The 24,992-nt window shown below is 34.8% G+C and overlaps 3 protein-coding genes across 3 annotated transcripts; 1 reads left to right on the top strand and 2 right to left on the bottom strand.

Moving 5' to 3' along the window:
- Nucleotides 1-598: 598 nt before the first annotated feature.
- LOC11418335 (galactokinase) lies at nucleotides 599-7,034 on the bottom strand. The gene is made up of 13 exons (XM_003609757.4): nucleotides 6,690-7,034; nucleotides 6,424-6,602; nucleotides 5,943-5,989; nucleotides 5,666-5,760; nucleotides 5,432-5,514; nucleotides 4,759-4,827; nucleotides 3,790-3,975; nucleotides 3,160-3,294; nucleotides 2,850-2,984; nucleotides 2,609-2,679; nucleotides 1,383-1,460; nucleotides 1,037-1,178; nucleotides 599-945 (listed from the first exon to the last, which is right to left on the bottom strand). The coding sequence occupies exons 1-13, from the start codon at nucleotides 6,850-6,852 to the stop codon at nucleotides 835-837; spliced, it is 1,494 nt and encodes a 497-aa protein (XP_003609805.1). The 5' UTR covers nucleotides 6,853-7,034; the 3' UTR covers nucleotides 599-834.
- Nucleotides 7,035-8,745: 1,711 nt separating this feature from the next.
- Nucleotides 8,746-9,171, bottom strand: LOC11417755 (uncharacterized). The gene has a single exon (XM_003609756.2). The coding sequence runs from the start codon at nucleotides 9,169-9,171 to the stop codon at nucleotides 8,746-8,748; it is 426 nt and encodes a 141-aa protein (XP_003609804.2).
- Nucleotides 9,172-13,805: 4,634 nt separating this feature from the next.
- On the top strand, nucleotides 13,806-24,959 carry LOC11418334 (flowering time control protein FCA). The gene is made up of 19 exons (XM_003609755.4): nucleotides 13,806-14,311; nucleotides 15,157-15,227; nucleotides 15,370-15,448; nucleotides 18,454-18,536; nucleotides 18,631-18,682; nucleotides 19,307-19,374; nucleotides 19,612-19,678; nucleotides 19,942-20,021; nucleotides 20,099-20,163; nucleotides 20,461-20,517; nucleotides 20,653-20,818; nucleotides 21,842-21,919; nucleotides 22,012-22,566; nucleotides 23,096-23,299; nucleotides 23,390-23,581; nucleotides 23,659-23,697; nucleotides 23,857-23,922; nucleotides 24,002-24,047; nucleotides 24,667-24,959. The coding sequence occupies exons 1-19, from the start codon at nucleotides 14,074-14,076 to the stop codon at nucleotides 24,672-24,674; spliced, it is 2,214 nt and encodes a 737-aa protein (XP_003609803.2). The 5' UTR covers nucleotides 13,806-14,073; the 3' UTR covers nucleotides 24,675-24,959.
- The last annotated feature ends 33 nt before the right edge of the window (nucleotides 24,960-24,992 follow it).

Genomic DNA, 24,992 nt, shown 5'->3' with positions numbered 1-24,992 from the left:
AAAAAAAAGATTTATTTTGTCAAAAAAAAAAAGAAAAAAAAAAGATTTATATGGTACGATACAAAGTCGTTTAACAGGAGGCTTGATATCTCTTTGGTAACTTGTACAGCAAAACACATCACAAACTTAGAAAATTTCGTTAAACGCATCACAAAGTACATTTCATAGAAATAGAAATACAAAGTACGATTAACAGGAGGCTTATTTGGTAACTTGTACAGCAAAACACATCACAAACTGAAAATTTCGATATAGTTGAAATCGTTCATCCCAAATTTACCATGAATCCAACCAGGTTATGCAATGCCAAATTTACTCTTCGATTTAAAGAGTTTAATTTTCTTTTAAGGTGTGAAACTTCTATAGTTCTATACAATTGGCACGTCGCTGCATTTTATTTTTCAAATTTCAATAATTTATTTATGCAATACTTTATATCATCTGATTACAAATTGCAATACTAAAGTGTTCTTAAGTATTATCCAACCAGAGAAACTTAATAATGAAGAGTTCAAATAATGCATGACGTTAAACGCATTATTAAAAGATAGTACAAAGATTGTTATTACATATTACTCCTAATCTAAAGTTCAAAACATTAAAAAATACTGTGTTTTCCCGTTACGAAATATAACTGCAATACTATTATTCGTTTTGGTTGTGTTGACTAACATATGAAAAACAACTTCACAATAAAAACACGGTACCTTTTCTTGTCTATTTTTTACGATGGGGTACCTTTTCTTATTAATCCACCAGAAATTGTGTTTGGTACTACGTTAAGATCATTAAAAAAACATAAATATCAACAAAGAAGTGGGTGAAGAAAATATTCTAAAACTTGAAGATGGCAGAACCACTCGATGGTTTGGAAGCAAATACATAAAGACCAAGATCGTTCTTCTTAATGACACCTTTGTCTATCCTAGATTGGTAGTAATGTTCCTGCAATGATGTAGAATCAATAAACGACAACTTGTTAGATACAAATTTTTAGTGTTTTAAGGTTGCTAAGTACTATTATTTGATCACAAACCTTCAAATTAAGGATGAATTGTGGGACTATGCTCTCTTTCACCAAAGCAACAGCACAACCACCCCATCCAGCTCCAGTCAGCCTTGCTCCAAAAGCACCATTGTCACGAGAAATCTTTGTAAGTTCTTCCAACTCCGGACAGCTGATTTCATAATTATGATTGAGAAAAAAGTATCAATTTTATGTGCTGAAAAAAGAAACTAAATTTTAAATGATTATTCTTCATATTTTTTATTGTGAAGTTCACATCACAAACCATGTCTTGTAAAGAGAATTCTTCTAAGGAAAATCCACTAATTGACAGTGCAAACAACTTTCCAAAAACAATTATATTGTATGTCAATACCTGCATTCGTATAAATTACTGCAGCTATAATGACTCTCGTTCATAAGGTCACCAAGTTTCTTTAGCGTCTCCTCGTCGCTGAAAATTTTGGGTTGTCAAAATGCAAGAAACATGATCCAATTACAAAATCAAAACAAATTATGCAAACTAATGTGATTAGAGAGAATATATCCACTAGTTCTTTCATCCCCATTATAAGCTAAGACTCGTTTAGAAGAAATTCACACTAGTCCTCATCCAATTTATATACCAGACATACTAAATGAATATTGAAGAGAATATATCCACTAGTTCTTTCATCCCCATTATAAGCTAAGAATCATTTAGAAGTAATTCACATTAGTCCTCATCCAATTTATATACCAGACAGACTAAATTAATATTGGAAGTAAAAACGCACACATCAGTAATAACCACAAGCTTAGATCAGGCACGTAGAGTAGTAGCAGATGTGGAGCATTTCACAAGGTTTGCCTGGATGTCTTATTATCCACCTATTAATGAAAAGTAGAAAAGCCAAGCACATATATGAGCTAAATATGTTTCTCGTTTCAAACAAAATTGGTCACTTTTGGTTTTAGTTTCTTCTAAAATAATTCCCCTAAATTTTGCTCCTTGTTTATTGTAGCCAATTTTATAGAGATGCAAAACAAGTATAATCCTTTCTATATATTTCAAGACGCGTAGTAGTAAAGCCAAAAATTGCTATCAAGCCGGTTTGACTAGGGATCCCACATTGACTAGAGATATGGCCAATGTGGTCCATCCTTTATAAGGTTAGGAGTGATCTTCCTTTGTTGTAGCCAATTGTATAGAGATCCAAAAACAAATCTAACCCTATCTATATATCTCAAGGCACATAGTAGTAAAAGCCAAAAATTTCTATCAAGCCGGTTTGACTAGGGATCCCGCATTGACTAGAAGAGATATGGCCAATGTGGTCCTTCCTTAATAAGGTTTGGAGTCATCTCCTTACAAGCTAGTTTTGTTAGGGTCAAAACAATGTTCAATCCGCCTGTTTCAAATTTAAACCATCTGTAACCAGAATTTTCTAGGGTTACAACTACTTCTCAATAATTGCTTCTTATCCTTTTACAAGCGAATTATCAAAACCAATTGTTCTAGAAGCTATAAACTTCAAGCTTTTGAGCAATACAGAAATGCTTAGAAAAATCACACTAAACAGAGCACACATGATGATACTATGATAGATCCAACAGACATACCTTAGATTTGATGATACAACGTCCTTGAAAGCATATACCCTCTTGGCTTCTGAATACACATGAGCAGCTCTCTACAAACACGAATAAAGCATAAAGTGAAACAATACATTAGCTGCTAAAACCAATGGTAATGGTATGTTGGCAATGGTAAAACTCAAAAACCACAATAAATTTTTAGCCATTTCCTAACTGTAGTACGCCATACATGAAATCTTCACTAATGGGATTAAAAAAAACAAACCTGATGCAACTTGTATTGCTTTGCAGCTTTTATGACTTCCAAGTAAGATGCATTAATATTCAAAAATGTAGTCAGCTTTTCCCTGGTAACTTCTTCGATTTCTTCAGCTGTATATGGTTCTTCTTTCAAATATTCCTATAGCGAAGGAACGTTTTTATAAACAGAAAAAGATTTGAAATTTTTATGAAGGTAAAAAATATATGTCCACATCAGTTGTAACAGAAATATTCTCCATATAAAATTTAAATAGTAAAAGAAGGAAGTTTCACAGAGTTAATTTTAAGAATGGCATCACACCAGGTTAAATTACCTTCACAGCGAGTACAGGATCAGATGAGTTTCGAGTACCAGCAAATGATACACATAACCCTTCAACATCGGATAGTGTTTTCACTTTTGAAATTGCCTCAGTTGGTGCCATTCCTAGCTTTATAGCGAGCACAATCTGGAAATTTCACAACAGCCCTTGTGTCTTAATATATATAAATTAGTAATGAAAGGATTAGCAAGTTTCCGGTCCATCTAAGCAAACTAGCTTTCAATGTTTCCATGCATACATATGTGAACAACGATTAACTACAACATGAAATGACTACGAGTATCTGAAATGAACAGGTTTTTGCTTTGTTCAATACAGAAATAGGTAAAGAAATGTCTTATTAGGTTTTAGTCATCTGACAATATGAACAATTTTGAATGAGTTCAATTGAATTGATCGGTCAAAGTTACTTAATGTGGACTAGTGGTGAGTGGTTTTGGTAATTAACAAGTCATGAGTTTAAGTCACTGTGATTACATTGTGCCAAAACACAAGGAAGGAAAATAATATTGTACTAACAGGCTAAAGAGTAGGTTGATATAAATGCTCTGTTCCAGAATAGTATTTAAGGAGTATGTGCAACAACTAATTATAATCATAATCAGCTTAAAATGCACTTACAGCAGCTAAACGACATTCAACAACCCTGTTATTATAATTTGTGGCAGCAGTAACAGCCTTCTGAGACTCTGCCAAAGAATTGGCTATCACAAAAGTCCCACCAGCAGGCAGTTGCACATCCGTCACACGAATTGGGTTGAAATCAATCAGTTCTGCAAACCCATTCTTAGCCATAACAGAGATTGCCTGTCGAGTAAAAAAAGAAGGAAAAAATGTAAAACCAGGTAAAATGTCAGAAGGTCCCAAGAAGAACAGCAAAAGATAGCATTTATGCATACTGAATAAAGTTCTTTATACCATGTAACAAGAGTATTTTCATAAAATACGACCTGGTATAAAAAGTAGTGTAATGCACAATGCACTGATGGTATAAGGGGGCGTTGGGGTATATAGTTCAATTAAGCACTTATTCAGTAGCAACAAAGAGGGAGTGATGGGAAACTTTAAATAAGTTCTGTATAAGCTGTTTTTATGAGGTATACCAAGCAACTTATGAAAATAAGGTGGAAAATCACCGTAGGGCATATCAAATGCTATTTTTTTTCAAACCGCTCCCTAAATCAAAAGACTTCTGCAGTGAACTGACTATCACTTTAAACTTGAGGTCACCGACATAGATTGAAACTCTGTAAATTAGTAAAACTATCTGAGTCACTTCCAACCCAGACAACAGCCCATCTGGAACACATAGTGTTGCAGAGCTTGTTTTTCAAAATTCATATTTTATAGAAATGTAAATGAAACCAAATAAGAGATAGTAGAATATTTTTAACAGACACATAGGTCAAATAAGATGCTATAATTTGAGTTTTAGTTACGAACATCATTAACCAATCAGTGCCAATTATCAGGAAGCTGTAATGCTTCCATGGAACGGTGGTTTAGAAGAAAAAACTATACAACATGGAATTTTGGAGACATTCAAATTAAAATTAATATAAAATTTCTGTACTGAAAGATGTGCCGAACCTGATCCATCCCACCAGATTGTGTCCCAATATGTCGTTCACAATCACATGTAACTTGTGCGAGTTCTTTCTGTCAACAATGTACGATAATCTGTGTTAGAAACAAAATAAAAGAGATAGTTTCAAAGACAAGCTTTCAATAAAAACTTCGTAGTGATATCTGATTTCTAAAAACAACAGTTATCCTACCACAATATAGAACTTTAGCTTGTTCAAGTAAATAGGATAAAACTAAAAATCATAATAATAAATAAATAAATAAATCATGGAGGCATAAAGATTTACAAAATATCCATTTCAACTGTTACAAGTAGTTTGAAATAGGGACCAGGTCAGATCTTCAAAGGGCGAACACATGAAATTCCAGTTGTACGCTATCATGTCAGTTGTGGAATGATATCAAATTTTTCATATACTGCTAAATTATCTTACATCTAAAACAATCTAAATATTGTTTTCTTCTGATACCAGAACTACAAAAAACTACAGTAATGTTGCTTATTGGAATTCTCAATAACTTATAAGAAAAAAATTAAAATATAACTAGATATATATACAAATAATGTATCCATGCATTTGGCAAAAAAATAAAATAATGTATCCATGCTTCGGCAAGAGCTGTCTAAATTTGCTCTTAAAAGCAGAAAATATCATATACAGCCCAGAAAGCAGACCTTTGGGAAGTTCACATCAAAAGCAGCCATAATAGCAATTGTGGAAGAGCAAACAAATGCCGCAGAGCTTGATAGTCCCGAACCTGTAAAACGTAAATATTGTCCTCTTAATATAACCCCGCCAACAAACCAAAGAGACGAGTCCCTCTAACTAAACAAATATGAAAGTCAATACTCACTAAGTAAATTTCAATACCCTTGGTAGAAAATTTAATTTAAAACAAATCAACTCACCTGTTGGCACGGTCCCATCAACAAGAACATCAAGTCCAACAGGTTCGCCAACATCCACACCCTTCAATTTTGCATAGTCATAAAAACCTTTGTACCTACAGAAATCCTATCATCAATTAATACTGAATCCAACAAAAAAAATATGCTCCATCTTTTTTTTATCAGAGACTAAATTGATTGTTCTTCCTTCATCCATATTCACCACATATCATTTTGCCTTTCACTCAATAAATAGTAAATATATCACATCACATAAAAATTTGAAAAAAAAACTCACCCACATATAAAATAATGGCCCCATTTGTGATTCTTCAAATCCAATTCCTATACACAAAAAAAATAAAATTATTAAACAAGTTGAATCATAAAGAACAACAAAATACATGCTTAGAATGTTTAGTATGTGTTTCATTCTACAGTGACAAAAATTTATCCATAATATATAGTTTCTATAAAATTGATTCTACTAAAATTAAGTTGAATATAAAATGATGTTTTGATACAATCGCGTAAAATTGGGTTGAACAATAAACACAAGGCTAAATATAAACTGTAATGTCAAAAGCTCCAAAAATTAGAATCAATTTTATACAAACATCGAAGCATGTCAAAATCAATTCTACTATTACTAGTACTGCTACTACTACTAGTACTAATTATTATACCATGATATATATATATATATATATATATATATATATATATATATATATATATATATATAGAGAGAGAGAGAGAGAGAGAGAGAGAGTGCGAACCTGAAGAGGATCAGCAGGATAAGTACAAATGGAATATTTCTGATCATTAACATTAGTGATCCTAAGAACTTTTTGAGATTCATTTTTCCTAATAGCGATAATCGTATCTTGACGAATAGCCATAGGCAACACGGAATATCCTTCATAATCAATATGTTCCCCAATCAAATTCACTCTTCCTACACATCACAAAACAACAATTAATATAGAAAAAATCCACAAATCAATTGCATAACGAATTTGAATGATCGAAGATGATTTCGAACCAGGTGAACGAGCGAATAATTGAGGAGAGTGACCGAAATTTTCAACGAATTTAGATTTGAGAATATCGAAACGAAGCTGAGCTTCTTCCAGAGATGAACCTGCGCCGTAAACATGCTCTAGGTTATCGTAAATCGGGATCGGAAGCTCGTCGTGCGTCGCCATTATCGTCGGTTTCTCTGTTTTCACTTTCTCTTTTTCTGTGTGTGCGAGTGAAACAAATATATTTAATTTATAGCGTTGAATATTATTGGAAATTAGTAATAGTTATCGGAAAAATTGTAGGAATGGATAATTAGGATTTCGGATAGTGATGCGGTGCTGGTTTGGAATTGAAATCAATGTAAACGGTGAAGAGTGAAGATGTTTTAAGTACGTGGCAGTGACATTGCTCACGTGAATTCAGTTCATTAATTAATCATTGTGATTGTGACTACTCCCTTTCTTTTTTCACCTCCAATTTTGCACTATCTTTACATTTTATTTTACGCTATGTAATATAGATCATTTGTTTTTTTTCCATTGTAAATATATCCCTCTAATAGGTCTAAAAAACGAAAAAATTCTGCAAAAAAATAAAAAATAAAGTCGTTTTTTATTACTTTTACAGGGGGTAAATCAAAAAAAATATTTTACAGGGGAAAAACAAAAAATTACCTATATTACAGAGGGTAAAACATCATTAATCTTTTATTTTATTTTTGTTTCTTATTTGATCGATTTTTTTTTTTTTACAAAAACAAACTTATTTTATTGACAATAATGATGGAAGTAAAATGGTGAGATCTACGTTACCCCTTCATAAATTATGGGTAATTTATTTCTCAAGACAAGTATGATTTAATTTTGGATTGAAGAAGATGACGATTACATGTGAAACGAAAGAGAGGTAGAAGTTTAATGTTCTTGAGTTGAAAACGGTAAATGATTACATGTGGAACTAATTTTTTTTTTTTAAGGGATCAGAACAACAACTTTTTAAAAGTTAAGGGTAAAAATCCACTTAAAAAAACGCATTCATATCTCCCACTCTTTCGTTAATGTCATCAACTAGTGACTTATAAGTTATAATTCATTTTTTAAGCTAGTTTTACTATCTTGAAAGGCTTTTCTTTTAATTTTTCCTTGATGTTGTTTATTGGATCTGGTTCTTTGGGGGTTATAGTTAGTGGTTGTTTATCAATTCTATCTCTATTACAAACTGCACGTTAGATTTTCGTCTCACACGGCTCATCGTGCATAAATCGATCAAAAAATAAGTAACCGATCAAATGACAATAATTAAACTAAGATACAATAAACCCCTTATTTTAATTGCATAAACCCCTATTCTTCCCGGTTATCATTTCTTCCTCCTTATAAACACACGAACCTGGTTATATTTAAAATTCACTTTTATCCTTCATTCATCTAAAAATGAACAAATAAGATGCATCAAGTTGGACATAAGAGTAATGTGCACCATCACACCCTTCTCACTAAGAGGTTGTTATTGACTTTGAAGACGGGAAAATGAGATTGACATAAGAGTAATACATTGCCAAACATTTCAAGATGGAGGATAAGGAAAATATAGAAGAAGAGTAATGGAGTGTTATGCAATTTTATCTAGCAAAATATTGATTACATGTTAGAAAAATAAAAACAGATAAGCATTGAATCGATTAAAATTAAGAGGATCGCAAAATTGTAAATTATGTCATGCATTAAAGACTTGATTAAATCGTTTTAAAGTGAAAATCGTAATCATAGGAGTATTATGTCAAATAGAAAATAAATTGACAATATGTATGCAATTTTTCAATCTACGCAACAACTTGAACAATAACTCCAAAAAAAAAAAAAACATTTAAGAATACTATGTACATCATTGTTACAATTATATAGAACGTTGTCTAAAAGGCTTGATCAACATTGTAGGGGGAGAGAAAAAAACACAAAAGCACATTGATTTGGAGGTCTATGGCTTAATTATGATTATACAATCTAAAATATGCATATATATATATATATATATATATATATATATATATATACAAAACCTTTGAATTAGTAATTTTAATAAGCAGAGGTTAGGTGGTTTTGCAAAAGCAATTTGTTAACAATGGACGCAGCAATAATACACAGGTTTTGCACATATCGGTTTGTATCCTTTAAAGGCTTTGTCAACGAATTTTTGAATTTATTCTCACATATCTCAGCTTGTATGCTAGCAGCATAAACCCTTTGTTTAACAATCTTATAATCATATTTTTCCATAGCATTTAAAGCCTCTCGCAGATGTACATTCACTATCATGTTGTATAAAGCAATACAATCCCTCATGGCCCTTTTTTGTTCTAGTCCATTTGTTTGTTGTATATAACCCTTTTGTACGTGCTCCAATGTTAAAGAGGCATTGGCTTTGACAATCTCAAGGGTAAGACGAGCAAATCCAGCAATATCTTCTTTAGATCTATGGTTAATTGATGATCGTAAAGTCATTGTGCAAAGGTGGTAATGAGGTGATTGGCGACATATTTGCTCTAGCAAGCTAGTGTGTGATAGAGTAGATTGAACTGATGGGATCAATATGATGAATGTGGCCATCTCAAGAAAAATCGTTATTAGCTTCATTTTCTTCATATGTTTCTTTTAAGAATCTGGAGATGGGTTTTATAGGGTGGAATGACACCAATGATTTTTGTACCATTTTTAGAAAAAATATTATGACGCTTTCCCTTGTAATCGCTGATGGGGTGAGGTAAAAAAGGTCACAAGTTTATATTTATATATATGTGTGTATATAGATAGCGTATCAAGTGAAAATATGTTGTTATTGTGAGAAATGAAATGTTTTTAATCACAATCATTGGATTAAAACTAATGTGAGTCTTCACCCACTCAAACAATATTTCCCATTTCATATCTCTTATTTCTGGTAAAAGTTGTCAAGCACGTCGTTCTTCTTCTAGAGATCACCACTTTATGTTTCGTAAAGAGTAAAAGAACATGCTAATTGAAAAGGAGTATGTCTTTTGTTATTTTGAGCTGCAACAAAGTATATTATCTTTTTCATGCACACTTATCATTGTTCTCTGATTTGCAAATCTCAAAACAGACAAATAAACTTTGAAAAAATATTAGGATTAAATTATGAAAATTAAACAAAACAACCAGATGAATGAAAAATAAACGCATGAAGAATGGTAGGTAATCTTTAAAGTTAGAGAAGTTCAAGTGATATTTGTAGGCTGGAAGGAGAATGGAGATTGCGTGATGCGAGACTCATGCAACTGGTTAATTGATAATTCAATCTCAGTCATTAATTTTAATCTAAGGCTTGTTTATAAATTTCTCACACAAACAATCAGTTATCACTTGATACATACATTCACCACACACGCGCACACTTATACACGACGACTCTGGTGAAAAGAAAAGATTTTGTTATCATGAAAAAAGAGAACAAACAATTGTGTTAAGCGTCAATACGGTTGATTATTTTGCTTCTAATATTTTATTATTTAAATTAAAATATGAATGTGAGTGCTACCCACAACAAGATACATATATGTTAATATTTCTTCATCGCCACAACGATATGACATAATAAAATACACAATCATGAATCATCTCTTCTTTAACAATCGGTGGATGATGTATGGGTCACAAATAGTGATCCTAAGATCGTTGAATGAGAGAGATATGGTGCATGGTGTTGCCTTTGGTTTTGTGGAATGAGGATCTTGTGATATGAATTCTACAACCCTCGGAATCCAACAAAACAACTTCAATGGAAAAGTATAAGGTATTCCTATTGAGATTTGAACTGAAACTTGCCACAAACAAATAACCTTAACATTCTAGTTGATTTTTCATAAATGGATGAAAATACATGAGTATGTTCCATGTAAACGGTAAGAGTTATGAAGCTAAGTTAATCAATAAATGTTGATTTTTTGTTTTGTTTCGCGATATCAATATCCAATGTCAAACTTGATTCAATATAAGCGTACGGGACCAAACCACACACAATTCTTATTTTGAATTAAATAATAATTTTTTTATCTCAAAATTGATTCATACTACAGTGCGAGAATCCCAAACTAATGATAAAAAAAGGATTCATACTACATTGCGAATCCCAAACTAATGATAAAAAAATGAAGGACAATTTGATATTTTAATCTTTATATTCTCAGAAAAGTTCTTCTTCTAAATTATCTTTGAAATTCACGAAACAATCACCATCTCGTTTAAGAAACTCAATTATTACAAATCTCCTCTCCCTTCTCTCTAATTTCCTCACCGCCAAACACTCACCCCTCTCTCTTTTCATCCAATTTTTACCGTCATCATGTAGACATCAGGTGGTGGTGGTGCGACGGTCGGCTTTAGCCATCCGCACCACACTTTCCAGATCTCCCGGAGGTTGTCGCGTCGGTGGACTGTGGTTGCTGTTGTTCACGGTTTTTGTTTATATTTCGTATCTGTTTGCTTGGTTTAAGTCTGTTCTATTTTCTTTTGCAGATTTGGATTTTCCCTGTATTTGTTTGGTTTTGGGTGGTCGTAGACCGCCGGCGGCCTTTGGTGTAATTCCAAGGTAGCGGCGGTTTGGTTGCCTTTGAGTTTTCTTGGCTTGTTTCTGCATCAAGTGGCAACAAATTGGCTCTAATTGACGTGAGGAAGTTGCGCATGAGCAAGCCTGCCATTGGAAAGAGAGCTATGAAAGCAAGTCATTTGGACGAAGTTAACAGGTTGCATGGATTTAAGAGTAATTTTTCTCTGTAGGTATAGGAGCTGATCGAATTGTTTGCGGAGGTGAAGAAGGTGTTGTTAGGACTTGGAATTTCACAAAAGCTTTGTTTGTTGGCGTTGATTTCGTGGCGGCTGTTTCGTGATCGTTTCGATATGTCCCATATCTGTGTGAAGGAAGCGATGGTGGTGTGATGCGGTGACGGTGGTGAGGTAAGTCTCGGTTTTGATGGTAAGAGGAGGTGATGGTGGTGGTTTAGGTACTGTAGTTGCGACGATGTTGTTTTCTTCCATGCAGGTGCTGAGTTTGCGACTGTTAGAAATACACATGTTGTTTGGTGTTTATGTGTGGTGGTTGTTTCCTTTTGATCCAGATATATGTGAAGGAGGTGATGGTTGTGTGAGGTGGTGATATAGGTCATGTTTTTTGGTGGTGTGAGGAGGTGCTGATGGGTCTTCGATGGTTGGGTTCGATCAAAACCTTCCCACCCGGTTCGACTGCTCTGTTATCTGGTAGTTTGTCGATGTGGATTGATGGTGTTGTTGTTTGTGAAGGTGGATTTTAGTGTTGCGCTGGTTGTTGTTGTTGTTATTGCAAAGGTGGATTCGTTAAGGTGACATCAATTGTTGTTGTGGTGAAGGTGGTTGTTGTTTCAATCGTTATTGTCACCGGTTGTTTTTCAAAGGTTGTTGGTTGTTGTGTAGGTGCTTGACGTTGCTGTTTGTGGGTTGTGTGCGAGCAGCGGATTGTGGGTGGTGGAAGTTGTTTTTTGTGGCAGCTTGTGATGTTGGTTGAGGTTTTTCTTTTATGTATGTTGGGTGAGGGTTTTGGGTACAAATTTTATTTTTCCTTGTACGTTGCTACTTAACGAATCCTAGTCTAGCATTTCTTATGCTGGTTAGGACTCATTGTGATTTTAATAAATTTCATTTTCGTTTCTTAAAAAAAAAAATTCAATTATTTGTCTTTTTCATTTTTTTTCTAGATAATAGCTTACTTTTTTTCGACACAGAAGAATAAAATCGTGTAAAAATATGTTTTAAATGAAATCAAAGATCAAATTAAGAGAATCATTTCAATCCAATTTATGTTGACTAATTCAACTTATTTAGAAAAAAAAATCATTTTGATGCAACAAAAAACCTTTTCACTTTTAATCAATGAAACAAACTATAAAAACAATTTTCTCTCTCTTAAATCGGTCTACTCTCTCATCAGTAATAGAGTTAGGAGAAATAAGTGATGCCTCCAAGCTATTCAATTGGTTTGAAAGTGGAAGGACCTTTTTTTTTCTTTTGAAAGAAAGTGGAACGACCTTAACAAGTTCTACGATTGTTAATTTAAAAATTAAAGGTAGATATTATAAATACATTATAACAAATCATAAATTAGTTAGAAACACTTTACACTTTAGATGATTCAAATCCATTACACGTAGAGATACAAGACCCGCTTGTTACGGATTAAAATAAAAATGATTTATAAAAAAATCAGAATCACTTTTGCGTGTTTATTGCAACCATCGTGTTTATTCTGTTTGGATACAATTATATAAAAAAGATTTTTTTTCCACAAAATCACCTTTATATTTTGACAATTATTTTCTATCTGCTTAATTATTATTTTTTTTGAAAAACTACTTTTAACGACTATTCATTTGAAGTTTTTTTCTAGATTATAATTATCTTAAAAAATCGAAACAAATGAACACAACACACTTAAAAATAATGATTATTTTTTCTTAAATAAGTGATTGTTTTCCCTCATAATTAAATAAATGATTTTATTTTTTGTTTACAAAAACTATAACAAATGGGTATATATTTGCGCAATTCATTCTAGGAGACTTTTGTTTTAAAGAGGAATATTAACAACATACATTTTAACACACATATTTTTGAATATAGATTGGTTAAAATTCAGATGAATCCATAAAAACGAGTGGCTAGTTTGTTCGGTAACTTCGGATACCTACTTCTCCGGTTTCCGCATAGAAGTCCGTCATCCTTGAAGTTTAGAACATATACAGCCTATTCTTCCTATCAAACAGCGGATTCTATGATCCGCCTTTCGCTGGGTATTGACTCTATGACTATTATATTAAGGAGCGCGTCTTACCGGGCAGTTAATCGGAGCTCGCCTGCTTATTGAATAAGGCTCTTTACGACGATGCATATTCCTTTATTATGTAAGATCCATATAAATTTGATAGGCAAATGTGAATTTCAATAGAGGGCAAAAAAGTGTGTTAAAAATATGTGTTTTAGCATTTTTCTTCTTTAAAACAAACATATAATTAAAAAAATTGTGAAAAACAAAAAACAAAATTGAAAAAATAAATAAAGAGTTATTAAATTGACGAGATGATTAGGAATTGATGATTTTGTAGCATCGTCGTTAATTGTAAACTCCTTTGTTCACCGGTGCAAAGAAATAAACACTTCACACTCTTTCTTCTCTATTCTTCTTCATCTACTTCTTCTTCTTCTTCTTCTTCTTCTTCTTCTTATTCTCTAGGGTTTTAGGGTTTCACTCTGTTCGCCAAACTGGATAGGCACAGAGGAAACCGCTACGGCGACAACAACGACGATGATTACCCTTACAACAACAATCGTCCTTCCAGGGCGTCTCGTTTCTCCGATTCTCCGATGAACTACAACCACCGTCGAAGTCCTGGTGGTTTCCGCCCCGCCCCTCTCCACCGTAGCAACTTTGATAGTCCCCCACGGTGGTCTCCGGGTAGGGTTGGAGGTGGTCTCCGTCCTCCACCTGCCGGAGATGGCTTCAGACCGGTGGGCGGTGATGAATTTGGATTCAACCTGCCACCACCGCCGTTGTCTGGTCAGAAACGTGGGTTTCCGTTCTCTGGTCGTGGTGCTTCACCGGGTGAGTTTGTTGATTCTGTTTTCGATTATTAGCTATTAGGTTTTGCTGTTATACGTAGTTCAATTGCTATCAATGCTATCGTGTAGTTATCTATGTTTGTTTGAAATTGCATGCTGAATATGAAGCACAAATACTGGACACAACACTGATACCGGTAATAATTCGTGTAAATGACAATTGAATGTATTATGTAGTCACATGCGTCTGACACCGGATACGCCTTCAATCAGAAATGTTGGTGGGTTATGTTTGCATGATCTTATTCTACCTAGGTTTATTTTAGGGATTATGTTTCCATGGGTTGTAGGATGTTGTTGACCCTAGAATCTTTGCATCGTTGATATTAGCTAGAATTATATGATGTTGTTGATCCTTGCATGGATACTGTCAGCCAATCACAAATCATCATTTGTATGATATTCGAAGTTGTTTTTAAGGTAGATATGATTAAAGTCGAATACTTTTAGTGGTCTAATGATTACGATTGATATGATTAAATCGTTATGGAATATGAATCATACAAGTTTGGTTTATCTGTCACATTGAATATATATAGATTTAGTTTTACTGAGTCTAGCTATGATACTGGGTTAGTTGCAACTGTTTGGTAACATAATAATTTACAGCTTTCAGTAAACTGGGTAACAGAAGCTGAAGTGCTAAACTACTAAACTACACACGATAATTAGTATTCTCTAACAAACGGTTGAGTTTTCATTATAATTTACTTACCAAAATACTTGGTATTTATCCGTTTGCGTTAATCCGAGAGCTGTGATGTGGAAGCTAGTAGAATATGACTTGGTATAACTTGAAATCTTGAATGACACATTTGTTCATTTCAGATCATTCTGATGGTGGAAATTTTGCCAAACTTTTTGTTGGGTCTGTTCCCCGAACAGCAACTGAGGAAGATGTAAGTCGTCTAACCTTTTTACATGTTATTTTCTTGATTGCTTAATGATCTCATGTTTTCCATTACATCTGATCAAAATATATTAACATAAGTCTAATATTTGATAAGTAATTGTTTTCTTGTTACAATCATTTGATGCTAGATCCGTCCTTTGTTTGAGGAACACGGGAATGTGGTTGAGGTCGCCCTGATCAAAGATAGAAAAACAGGACAGCATCAAGGTATTTGTGATTCTTATATTCTAAGACTGTTGCGATTCATGTACATTTTCTTTCAGGTCCTCTGAGAGGCTGATAGGGAAGACTATACGCTCGTCTTCATCTCAGTTTGATTTTGAAACAAGTTCAGACTTGTTGGTTTTGGTTCCACTTTTTTCCTCGACCTGTCATACCTGAAGGGGCTGAGAGATGTAAATCTGTAAGCTGCTCTTTGTATAGAAGATGGGATCTTCGAGGACCAAAAGATCCTGCTCTTGCAATTGTAGCTGCAGAAGTGGGGGCTTTGCTCAAAAATTGGTTGCAGTGGGGGTGTTTGTTGCTATAGGTGTAGATTGTTTTGCCAAAAATTTAGAAGTCAGTAATTGTACAAAGGAAACAGACAAAATCTTGGGTTTTTACATTTGACTGGTGTTAATCACAATGTATCTCAGAAGGTTTAATTTTTCTCATACTTTGGTGAATGTTAGCATTTATTGAATGGCTTGGGATGTCATGTATCAGTTTCGATTGAGTAAAATGGTGGGGGGCTTAAAGTTCGGCTGACAAAGTACGGATGCTAATTGATATCAATGATTGATGTGTTTGTTGGAATTCATACTTCATTAGATACATTATGAATGGTTGACCCGTTGGCGATGTGGTTGATGGTTGCGTGTTTGTGATTCTTTATGTCAAATGTAGGCAACTAGTTTTAGTTTTAACGTTATGCATGTGTGTATGAATGGATGACCCGTTGGCGATGTGGTTGATGGTTGTGTTTTTGTGATTCTTTAAGTTAAATGTAGGCAACTAGTTTTAGTTTTAAAGTTTTATGTGTGTTTGATGGATATAATTTCCTCTATGACGTGGTTTCAGAATGGTGTGTTTGCGTGGAACAATTATTTTGCTACTTCGTGATCATAGGTCTGTGATAAGATACAACGATGCAGTCCATATAGAAATTACTTTAGAAGTCAGGGTGGTGTAGAAATTCTATTTGCAACGTATGAATCGATGACCTGTTGGTGACGTGGTTGATGGTTGTGTGTTAGTGATTCTTTATGTTAAATGTAGGCACCTAGTTTAGTTTTAGTTTCAACATTATGCGTATGTGATGGATATGATTTCCTGTATGGGCATAGTTTCAGAATGGTGCTCACTTGGAACAATGATTTTGCTTCTTCGTGATCATAGGTGGGTTATCAGATATAATGATGCAGCACATATAGAAATTACTTTAGAAGTTGGTGATTTAGAAATTCTATTTGCACCTTATGAATGGATGACCTGTTGGCGACGTGGTTGATGGTTGTGTTTGTGATTCTTTATGTTAAATGTAGGCACCTAGTTTAATTTTAGTTTGAACATTATGCGTATGTGATGAATATGATTTCCTGTATGGGTGTGGTTTCAGAATGGTGCTCACTTGGAACAATGATTTTGCTTCTTCGTGATCGTAGGTCTGTGATTAGATATAATGATGCAGCACATATAGAAATTATTTTAGAAGTCAGGTGGTCTAGAAATTCTAATTGCACCTTATGAATGGATGACCTGTTCATGTGGTTGATGGTTCTGTGTTTGTGTTCTGTATGTTAAATGTTGGCACATAGTTTTTTAGTTTAAACTTTATGCGTACGTGGTGTATATAATTTCCTGTACGACATGCTTTCTGAGTGGTGCTTGCTTGGAACAATGTTTTTGCCTCTTCCTGATCATAGGTCTGTGATTAGATATAATGATGCAGTACATGTAGAAATTATTTTAGAAGTCAGGCGGTTTAGAAATTCTAATTCCACCTGTTTGGGATGACGACAATCACGTTGTTTATATGTCTATGCGTAGCCATCTGAGATACCAGAGGTGTTTGCATATTTGACTGGATCTGCTACCCACTGGTCCGTTTAGGTACCAGTGCCATTTAGTTGTCGAAAAGACCACCATGAAAGTTGGATTCTCCATGGAACTGAAATTTCGTCAAGTGCTATTCTTTTGCCTTTGTTTATTAGTTAGACTCACAGTCGTACTTTATCACAATAATTTGTTGAAATCTTTTATATATGCTATTGAGTCAGAAAGGCCATCTAGCATAATTCATCCCCAGATTCTGTTGATTGTGAATATCTTAGCACACTGGTGAATATTTCTGGTGCAGTTGTGTGAACTTGTGCAATTTGGTGGTATTAGTTAAGCCTTTACTTTTTCGATGCTAGAATTCCTCTTCAGATTCTATTGATTGTGAATATTTTAGCACACTGGTGAATATTTCTGGTGCTGTGTTGTAGACGTTGCAATTTAGTGGTTTTAGTTATGCCTTTATCCAAGGGAAGTTTTTGCATGAGTAACCTATTGTTACTTATGAGTTAGTCTGTTTTGCTGTAATCAATCTACAGAGGATACAATGTCAACTCTGATATGAGATGTGAAATAGAAGGTGTTTATTTTCTTGACGAAGATTATGAACTAGTCAATTATTTATATTGCACTGTAGTTGTGTGGTGGCTTGTAAGCTTCACCATTAGTGCAGATAAATCAGTGTGATCTCGGTTATTGATATTGAAGTGTTTCATGCCATTGCTGTTTGGTTTTTGCTAATGAGTTGTACACTACAGAATTCTTCTTCATATAAAAAGATCATACTGTATCTTTTTAATTTGATCTATCATGTGCTTCTCTTGATGTTTGGAATTTTGCTTCCTCACTTGTGATAAGATTACTTTGATATATTTTCTATATATTATTCCTGTGGGATCTTCTGTAGTTTTAGTATAATATAATATATAATATACTGTACATGAAAATTATCAACTAATTTGTTTGACGGGGTAATGACTATGCAATGCATAAATTTCTACAAATTTGACCTATTGTATGTGTTCGTTAGCAGCTAAGTATTTCTAAGAAAAAAAAGTTTCTAAAGTCAGACTTCTTGCTTTATTGTTTTCCTGCTCAGTGGCTTTCTGTTGGTGGTTGTTGGGGGCGAGGGTGTTATTTAGTGGAACTGGCATAAAACACCTTTTATTGTGCAGGTTGTTGTTTTATAAAATATGCTACCTCAGAGGAAGCTGATCAGGCAATTAGAGCATTGCACAATCGACATACTCTTCCCGGAGTGAGTGCAGTGCTTTTGAATCCTAAGTGAATAGTAAGTAGGGAAGGCAACATATGATTAGTAATTTTCTGACACGTATAATATTATCATTTAGGGTGTTGGTCCCATCCAAGTGCGGTATGCTGATGGCGAACGAGAACGCCTTGGTAAATATTTTTTTCTCCTTACATTGTTTGGTCTGTAAAATTCTTATTGCAACATGTGTAGTATAGTGTACATACATGGATTAATAAATATTGTTCAGGTCTCCCAAATCACAGTTGTAATTTTTACATATATAAATTGTAGTGCAACTCGACTTATCTGGCACAACTGCCAATGTTGTGCATTAGGGGACCTTATGGAACCTGATGAAATGTTTGAGACATCTTTTTGACATAGAAAACCTGTCTATTATTTTTATCAGCTGATCATTGGGTATCTTGTCTCTTTCTGAACATTTATTTGGATGGTCTAAACGTTTTGTCTGCTGTAGTAGTCAACTTATTATTTTACCCAAATATATTTAAAGCCATGTGAAATTCACGTTTTAGTTATAACAACTTTTAAGTGATAAGGAAAAAAAAGTTAACAGTAGTACGTACCTTCGTCTGAACATGCTCTGAAGCTTATGATTGTTGAAAGTCGTTAGTTATAGCCTTAATTGGGAAGAATTTGCGCCTGGGCATCCCACCCCCCCCCCCGTTTTTTTTTTCCTTTTCTAAATGCATCATTGTTCCAAATCATCCGACTGCCTGGACTGACTGTTTTGTAAAATTTATATATGATAGGTGCAGTTGAGTACAAACTATTCGTGGGCTCTCTGAACAAACAGGCCAGTGTAAAGGAAGTCGAGGAAGTATGTTGCTACCAGTCAAACTTTAAACATTAGAGATTGTTACTGAACTATTTGCAGTGGGACAAATGTGTTTGTTTTCTTGCAAAAGGGAATGTTTGGAACAAGACAAACGATGTCCTTGTAATTTAGTGAATTGTTGACTTCCCTCCCTCCAAAATGTTTAGTTTTCCAGGAATAATGTGTCATGCTTACTGTTGTTGTGAACACGGTAGTGATTGATAGTGTCTCTTGCATCAGGTTTTCTCAAAATATGGACGGATTGAAGATGTTTATCTTATGCGTGATGACCAGAAGCAGAGTCGTGGTATGTTTTCTTCATATATGTGAAATTAGTCTGAAACCTGGTTGTGGGGTGGGACTGGGAGAGTGAGAATTGGTGTTTCTTATTCTCAGGTTACAAATGGTTTCTGTAAAGTATGAAACAACTGACGCATTCAACATTGTTTTCATAATCCTTTTCCTACAATGTTTGGGGTCATTTAATTTTTATTCTTGGTCCCTGTATGCGCGTTTGGCATTTGACAGCAGTACCAAATAGATAATATTTTTCCTTATTTTTGTCTGAAGGATGCGGTTTTGTCAAATACTCTCATAGAGATATGGCACTGGCAGCTATTAATGCACTTAATGGAATATATACAATGAGAGTAAGAATTTTTCTTCTTCTTTTTTCAGTTCTCCTTATAAGAGCTTTATGTTTATAATCTTGTATGTTTTTGCATAGGGTTGTGAACAACCACTGATTGTCCGGTTCGCTGATCCTAAGAGACCTCGTCAAGGAGATTCCAGGTTTGTTTTCTAGCATTAGTGGATGATTCCTAAGCATAAAAGCCCATCATATAATTAATTAATTGCACAAAGCATGGAGCCGTGGACTATTTTCACTTGATCCAGAAATTGATTTGTGCTTGGTGTTATGAATATGAGATCATGGCTAAGCTAGAGTTTTATTTTGCCATTTTAGCACTCTACCATATTAGCTTAATTATGACTAGTTAGCCCATGTGTTAGGCTTCCAATATATGACTCAAATGGATGTTATGCATGCATCAATGAGTAGTTTTTGAACTTATCTTTGGTTTCCAGGGGTCCTGCATTTGGATCTGCAGGATTTGGTCCAAGATTGGATTCACCAGGCACTAGGTATCCTCCCACCAGCTTTACTACTATTTCTTTTTGCAAAGGACCAGCCTTACTACTATCTTTTAATGGTTCATCTTTTGTATTCTTGTTATGTTACTCAATGCTATGCTTTATTTTGGCAATTACTATTTGCAGACTTCCATCAAATAATTCTGATCCTATGGGTGATCATATTCCTCCCCCTAATGCTTGGCGTCCAATCCCTCAACCAAATACTGGGACATCCTTCAATGCTGGTTTTCATGGCATGGGGCCTCCATTGATTCCAAGATCCGGGGACATGGCATTGCCTATAAATGCAGTAAGTATAAATTCAATGATATTGAAAGATGTTTCCCCAAGTCCATTGATAATATTTTTCTTTAAAATCTACCGCAACTGAAATGCCTCTCCCTATTTTATGCCAAGTGTTTTACTTTTCAATATTAATTGCTGCCTTGGTTAGTTGGTTTTGTCTTCACTATGGATTTGTTGCTGCATGGTGATTAGTACTCTCAGCTGACTTATCTTTAACTTTGGCTGAGTAAATCATGGGAAATATTACTGATAGGAACCCGGTATTAAAAAGAAGAAGAAACTGTATTATTGAATTAATTAATTAATTAAAAGAAATATTACAGAAGATTAACCCCTCTGTAATCCCAGAGCAAATGCTCCTTCAGAGTGCTAACAATACATCTCTGCCTTCCTAATTCTTAAGTCTATTTTCCTGAATCCTCCCCACAGTTATGGCTGAATGGCCTTATTTGTGATACTAGGAAATAAACTGTCTAACTGCTCCTAATCAAATACTAATAACTGCACTCTAAAACAAACTGCCTAACTGCTCCTAAGAAACACAAATAACTGCATATTACACAAACTGCTAAGTACCCCTAAATAACTGACTGCATCAGAAGTTACCCCATCAATCACTTTGTCAATTCTAATCATGATAAAAAAGGTTTGAACTTGTCTGTTGATCGAGAGGTGTGAGCCTGCGAACACACTACTGAGCAAAGTCCTTTAAATACCTTTTTGCTACCTTCTGGGTTTTGTTGCTAAGTGATCGCCTGTTTTTATCAAATATCAAACTGCACTACTGCAAGACTGAAACTGCAGTGTCTCATCACTCTTTTTTGTTAAAAGAATGGAATAAACTCATTTAGTAGCTGCTTCTGCAAGGTTCTCTAATTAATCACATGGCATAATCTGTCACTGACAAGTGACAGAGAAGGGTTCAAGAGTTTAATAATAATTTTCAAAATGTTGACCCCTAATTATTTATTCGTCCATTATTTTGATCTTCACAAATCTGTTGCTTACACTATTTAAATGAATATAGGGTGGTCCTATGACTGGCATGGGAGTCTCCATAGATGGTCGTTTTCAAACTCAGTCTCCGTCAGCAATGCCGCAACAGGTATTTTGAGATTATCAGTAAGCATCAATGAGTAATGAGGCTTCACCTGTTTGTTAGCTTGACTCAGATTAGTAAATTTACTTTGTTTTCAGAATTTCAACCAGCCTCAACCACAAATTCCACCGGTCAATCAACAAATACCTCCATCACAGAAACCTATTCAATCATCTCAGGAGTTTCCACCTTCACACCAGTTATATCCTCAAGCTCCGATTCCCTATCCACAAACATCCACACGTCCATCTTTCAGGCAGCATGGTCAGCCACAACCTCTCCCTGCTGGTCCACAGGGACTGGGCATAAATGCACAGTTTTCAGTTTCTCAGCCTCAAAGTCAGCAGGGTGTTTTGTCTGCTACATTTCCTCAGACCTCTCTTGATACCAGCATGCAATCTAATACCGCATTGACTACTCCAAGTCAACAGCAAATTCCTCCTTCTATGCAGCAGCAGCAACATCCACTTCAACCTCTTCCACAATCCCCTTCTCAGTTAGCTCAATTGTTGTCACAACAAACACAGACGTTACAAGCAAGCTTTCATTCATCTCAGCAGGCCTTCTCCCAGCTTCAACAACAATTACAGATGATGCAACCATCCAGTCAAGCATCGCCATTGCAGCATCATGCAGAAGCTACTAAAACACAGGTATTTATTGTCAAAATCTCTTCCTTAAATTCCTTTTAATTTGGATTATCTTATTTGTTCATCATATCACCCAGTATGAGATTTCACAAGTTGAACATTGGTTTTATTGCTTGATCGTCTTTGGTTGGACTGATCTATGAATCGTCTTTGGTTGGACTGATCTATGAATCGTCTTTGGTTGGTTTAGTTTGAATCAGTTATACTACTAAAAGTTTCTTGATAATTGTATTTTTTTTGGTCAAGTAGCCTAGTGGCTGGGGTTCACACATTTTAAATGTGTAGAAGTGGGTAGTCTGGGGTTCGAATCCCGACCCCTGCATAATATTGTCCTTGTAGCTACCAACTGATAATTGTATTCTTTACATGTGCTGTACTCTTTCAATTGACTTTTGACTTGGAAGTCTTGGAGTAATTGATTACTTTCTATTGTTGTTAGTTCATATTATTTATTATCCTTCTAGGATGCATTAGAGGATGTCTTTTATATAACGATCATGTGCTAATGCTTTTTATTCTTTTATTTTTGTAGTCTCAATGGGGTGGGACTGTATCGCAAGCAGCGACCGGCACTCATGTAGCTGCACCTGCTGCAGGTGTTCCTTCATCAACACCTGCTACTTCTTCTGTACAACCAATAAGCCAGAACACAACTCTTGGAAATTGTAATTGGACAGAGCATCTATCTCCCGAGGGCTTCAAATACTACTATAATAGTGTAACTGGGGAAAGTCGGGTAAGAATTTACTTGAGTTGCCAACTTGCCATTAGGTTTTGTGAGTTATTTTACATTGTGGAACTAATTTTTGCTGAAATGAACCCACAGTGGGAGAAACCCGAAGAGTTGACATCATCTGAACAGCAAAAACAACTGCTCAATCAGTCTGTTCAGCAGTCTCAAATTCAGGGACAGCCTTCAATACCACCCACCCAGCAAGTTGCACAAAACCAACAGGTTCAGCCTCAAAGTCATTTTCGAGGACAAGTTCACCATCAACAAATACAGCAGCCTTCGTCGGTAAGCATCTCTAGGATATACTTCATTTGGCATAGAAAAACGAGGATTATGCTAATGACTTTTTTTTCCAATTCTAGTTCCAGGCATATGGAGTTACAGGTCATCAAAATGTTCAGGTAATGCTATATGATATACCCTTGTCAACATTTGTTTGATAACAATAGAAGGGATGTCTGATATAACTCAGAGCCTATACATGTAGCCACTGTTCTCTGACTTGCTAATTTTAAATGGCTCCTTTTTGGTGTATAATTGAAAGTTGTTTGGATTTTTAGGAACTTGGCTATAAACAGTCACAGACATCATTTGTTTCTGCCGGTGATCCTGGACGTTATTCACAGGTATAACGTTAATCCTTTTCACCTTCTTTCTATTTGATGATGTCTTTTCGTCTAATCATGTTTCCTTAATCCATTTTAGGGTATCAATAATACACAAGAGCTGATGTGGAAAAACAGGCCTACAGGTTTTAGTCCTTGCACCAACTTATCTACCCCAGTTTGAACACATGCACACACAAAAAAAACACAAACTAACAAGCTGTAGTCTTTTGACGTCATCTTACTAACTTTTTGTTGCCTTTTGAAAGGGGGCAATGATTATTCATTAAGTAGGATTGTAGGATCATGAGTATGCATTTTTATCATTTCCAAGAGTTCGGTAGGGACCATAGAGAGAATAAGGGACATCAATAGTATGTAGGCGGGGTGGATGAATCAAAAGAGTGCTTTAAGTATCATTTATTATGGAAAAGTAATGCTCATGCTCAGAGAAAATCTTCCGACCCAGTTATAAGACTATTGATGTGAATAAAATTGAATTTGGGTGGTAAATACTAACAAGAAAAAACTTCCAACATTGTATAAACAAGAATTTATGTAATAAAAAATAAATAAAGGATTTATGACGGATAGGTGGACTCAAAATAAGATAAGGTCAAAATAAAATGAGCTCTACAGATGATAAGGTCAAAACATCAAGGAGGATTTAGGTTTAAATAGTTTATGGAAGATGGGTGGTCAAGCTATGCTTGTTCCTATATTTTTGTTTATAATTTCAATGCTGACATATCTTTTCAACCCCAGGAGTCTGAACTTCGTTGAGTTTAAGGCGAGGCGGCACATACAGATGTTGCAGCTTTCAAACGGCTTTGTAATCCATATATTTGCATTCATGAGTTACTTCGGTCCTAATTGTTGAGATTTCACTATCACTGTCTGGCTCAGCACTAAGGGCTGTGAGGGGTCAATACACTTCGCAAGGAAACGATCTACCCAGATCGTCATGTAACATAGGCTTCGCTTTATTTATAAATTTTAATAAAACTTCACCATTAATTTAGACAATCAATATAGTTTCATGTGGTTTTGGTATTTTACCTAATGAAATCATATAATGCGCTTAAGGAAAT

Source organism: Medicago truncatula, chromosome 4 (genome assembly GCF_003473485.1).
Source record: "Medicago truncatula cultivar Jemalong A17 chromosome 4, MtrunA17r5.0-ANR, whole genome shotgun sequence".
In the NCBI taxonomy this organism is placed as follows: Eukaryota; Viridiplantae; Streptophyta; class Magnoliopsida; order Fabales; family Fabaceae; genus Medicago; species Medicago truncatula.
The sequence above is the reverse complement of the archived record's forward strand: the minus strand, read 5'-3'. Positions and strand labels throughout refer to the sequence as shown.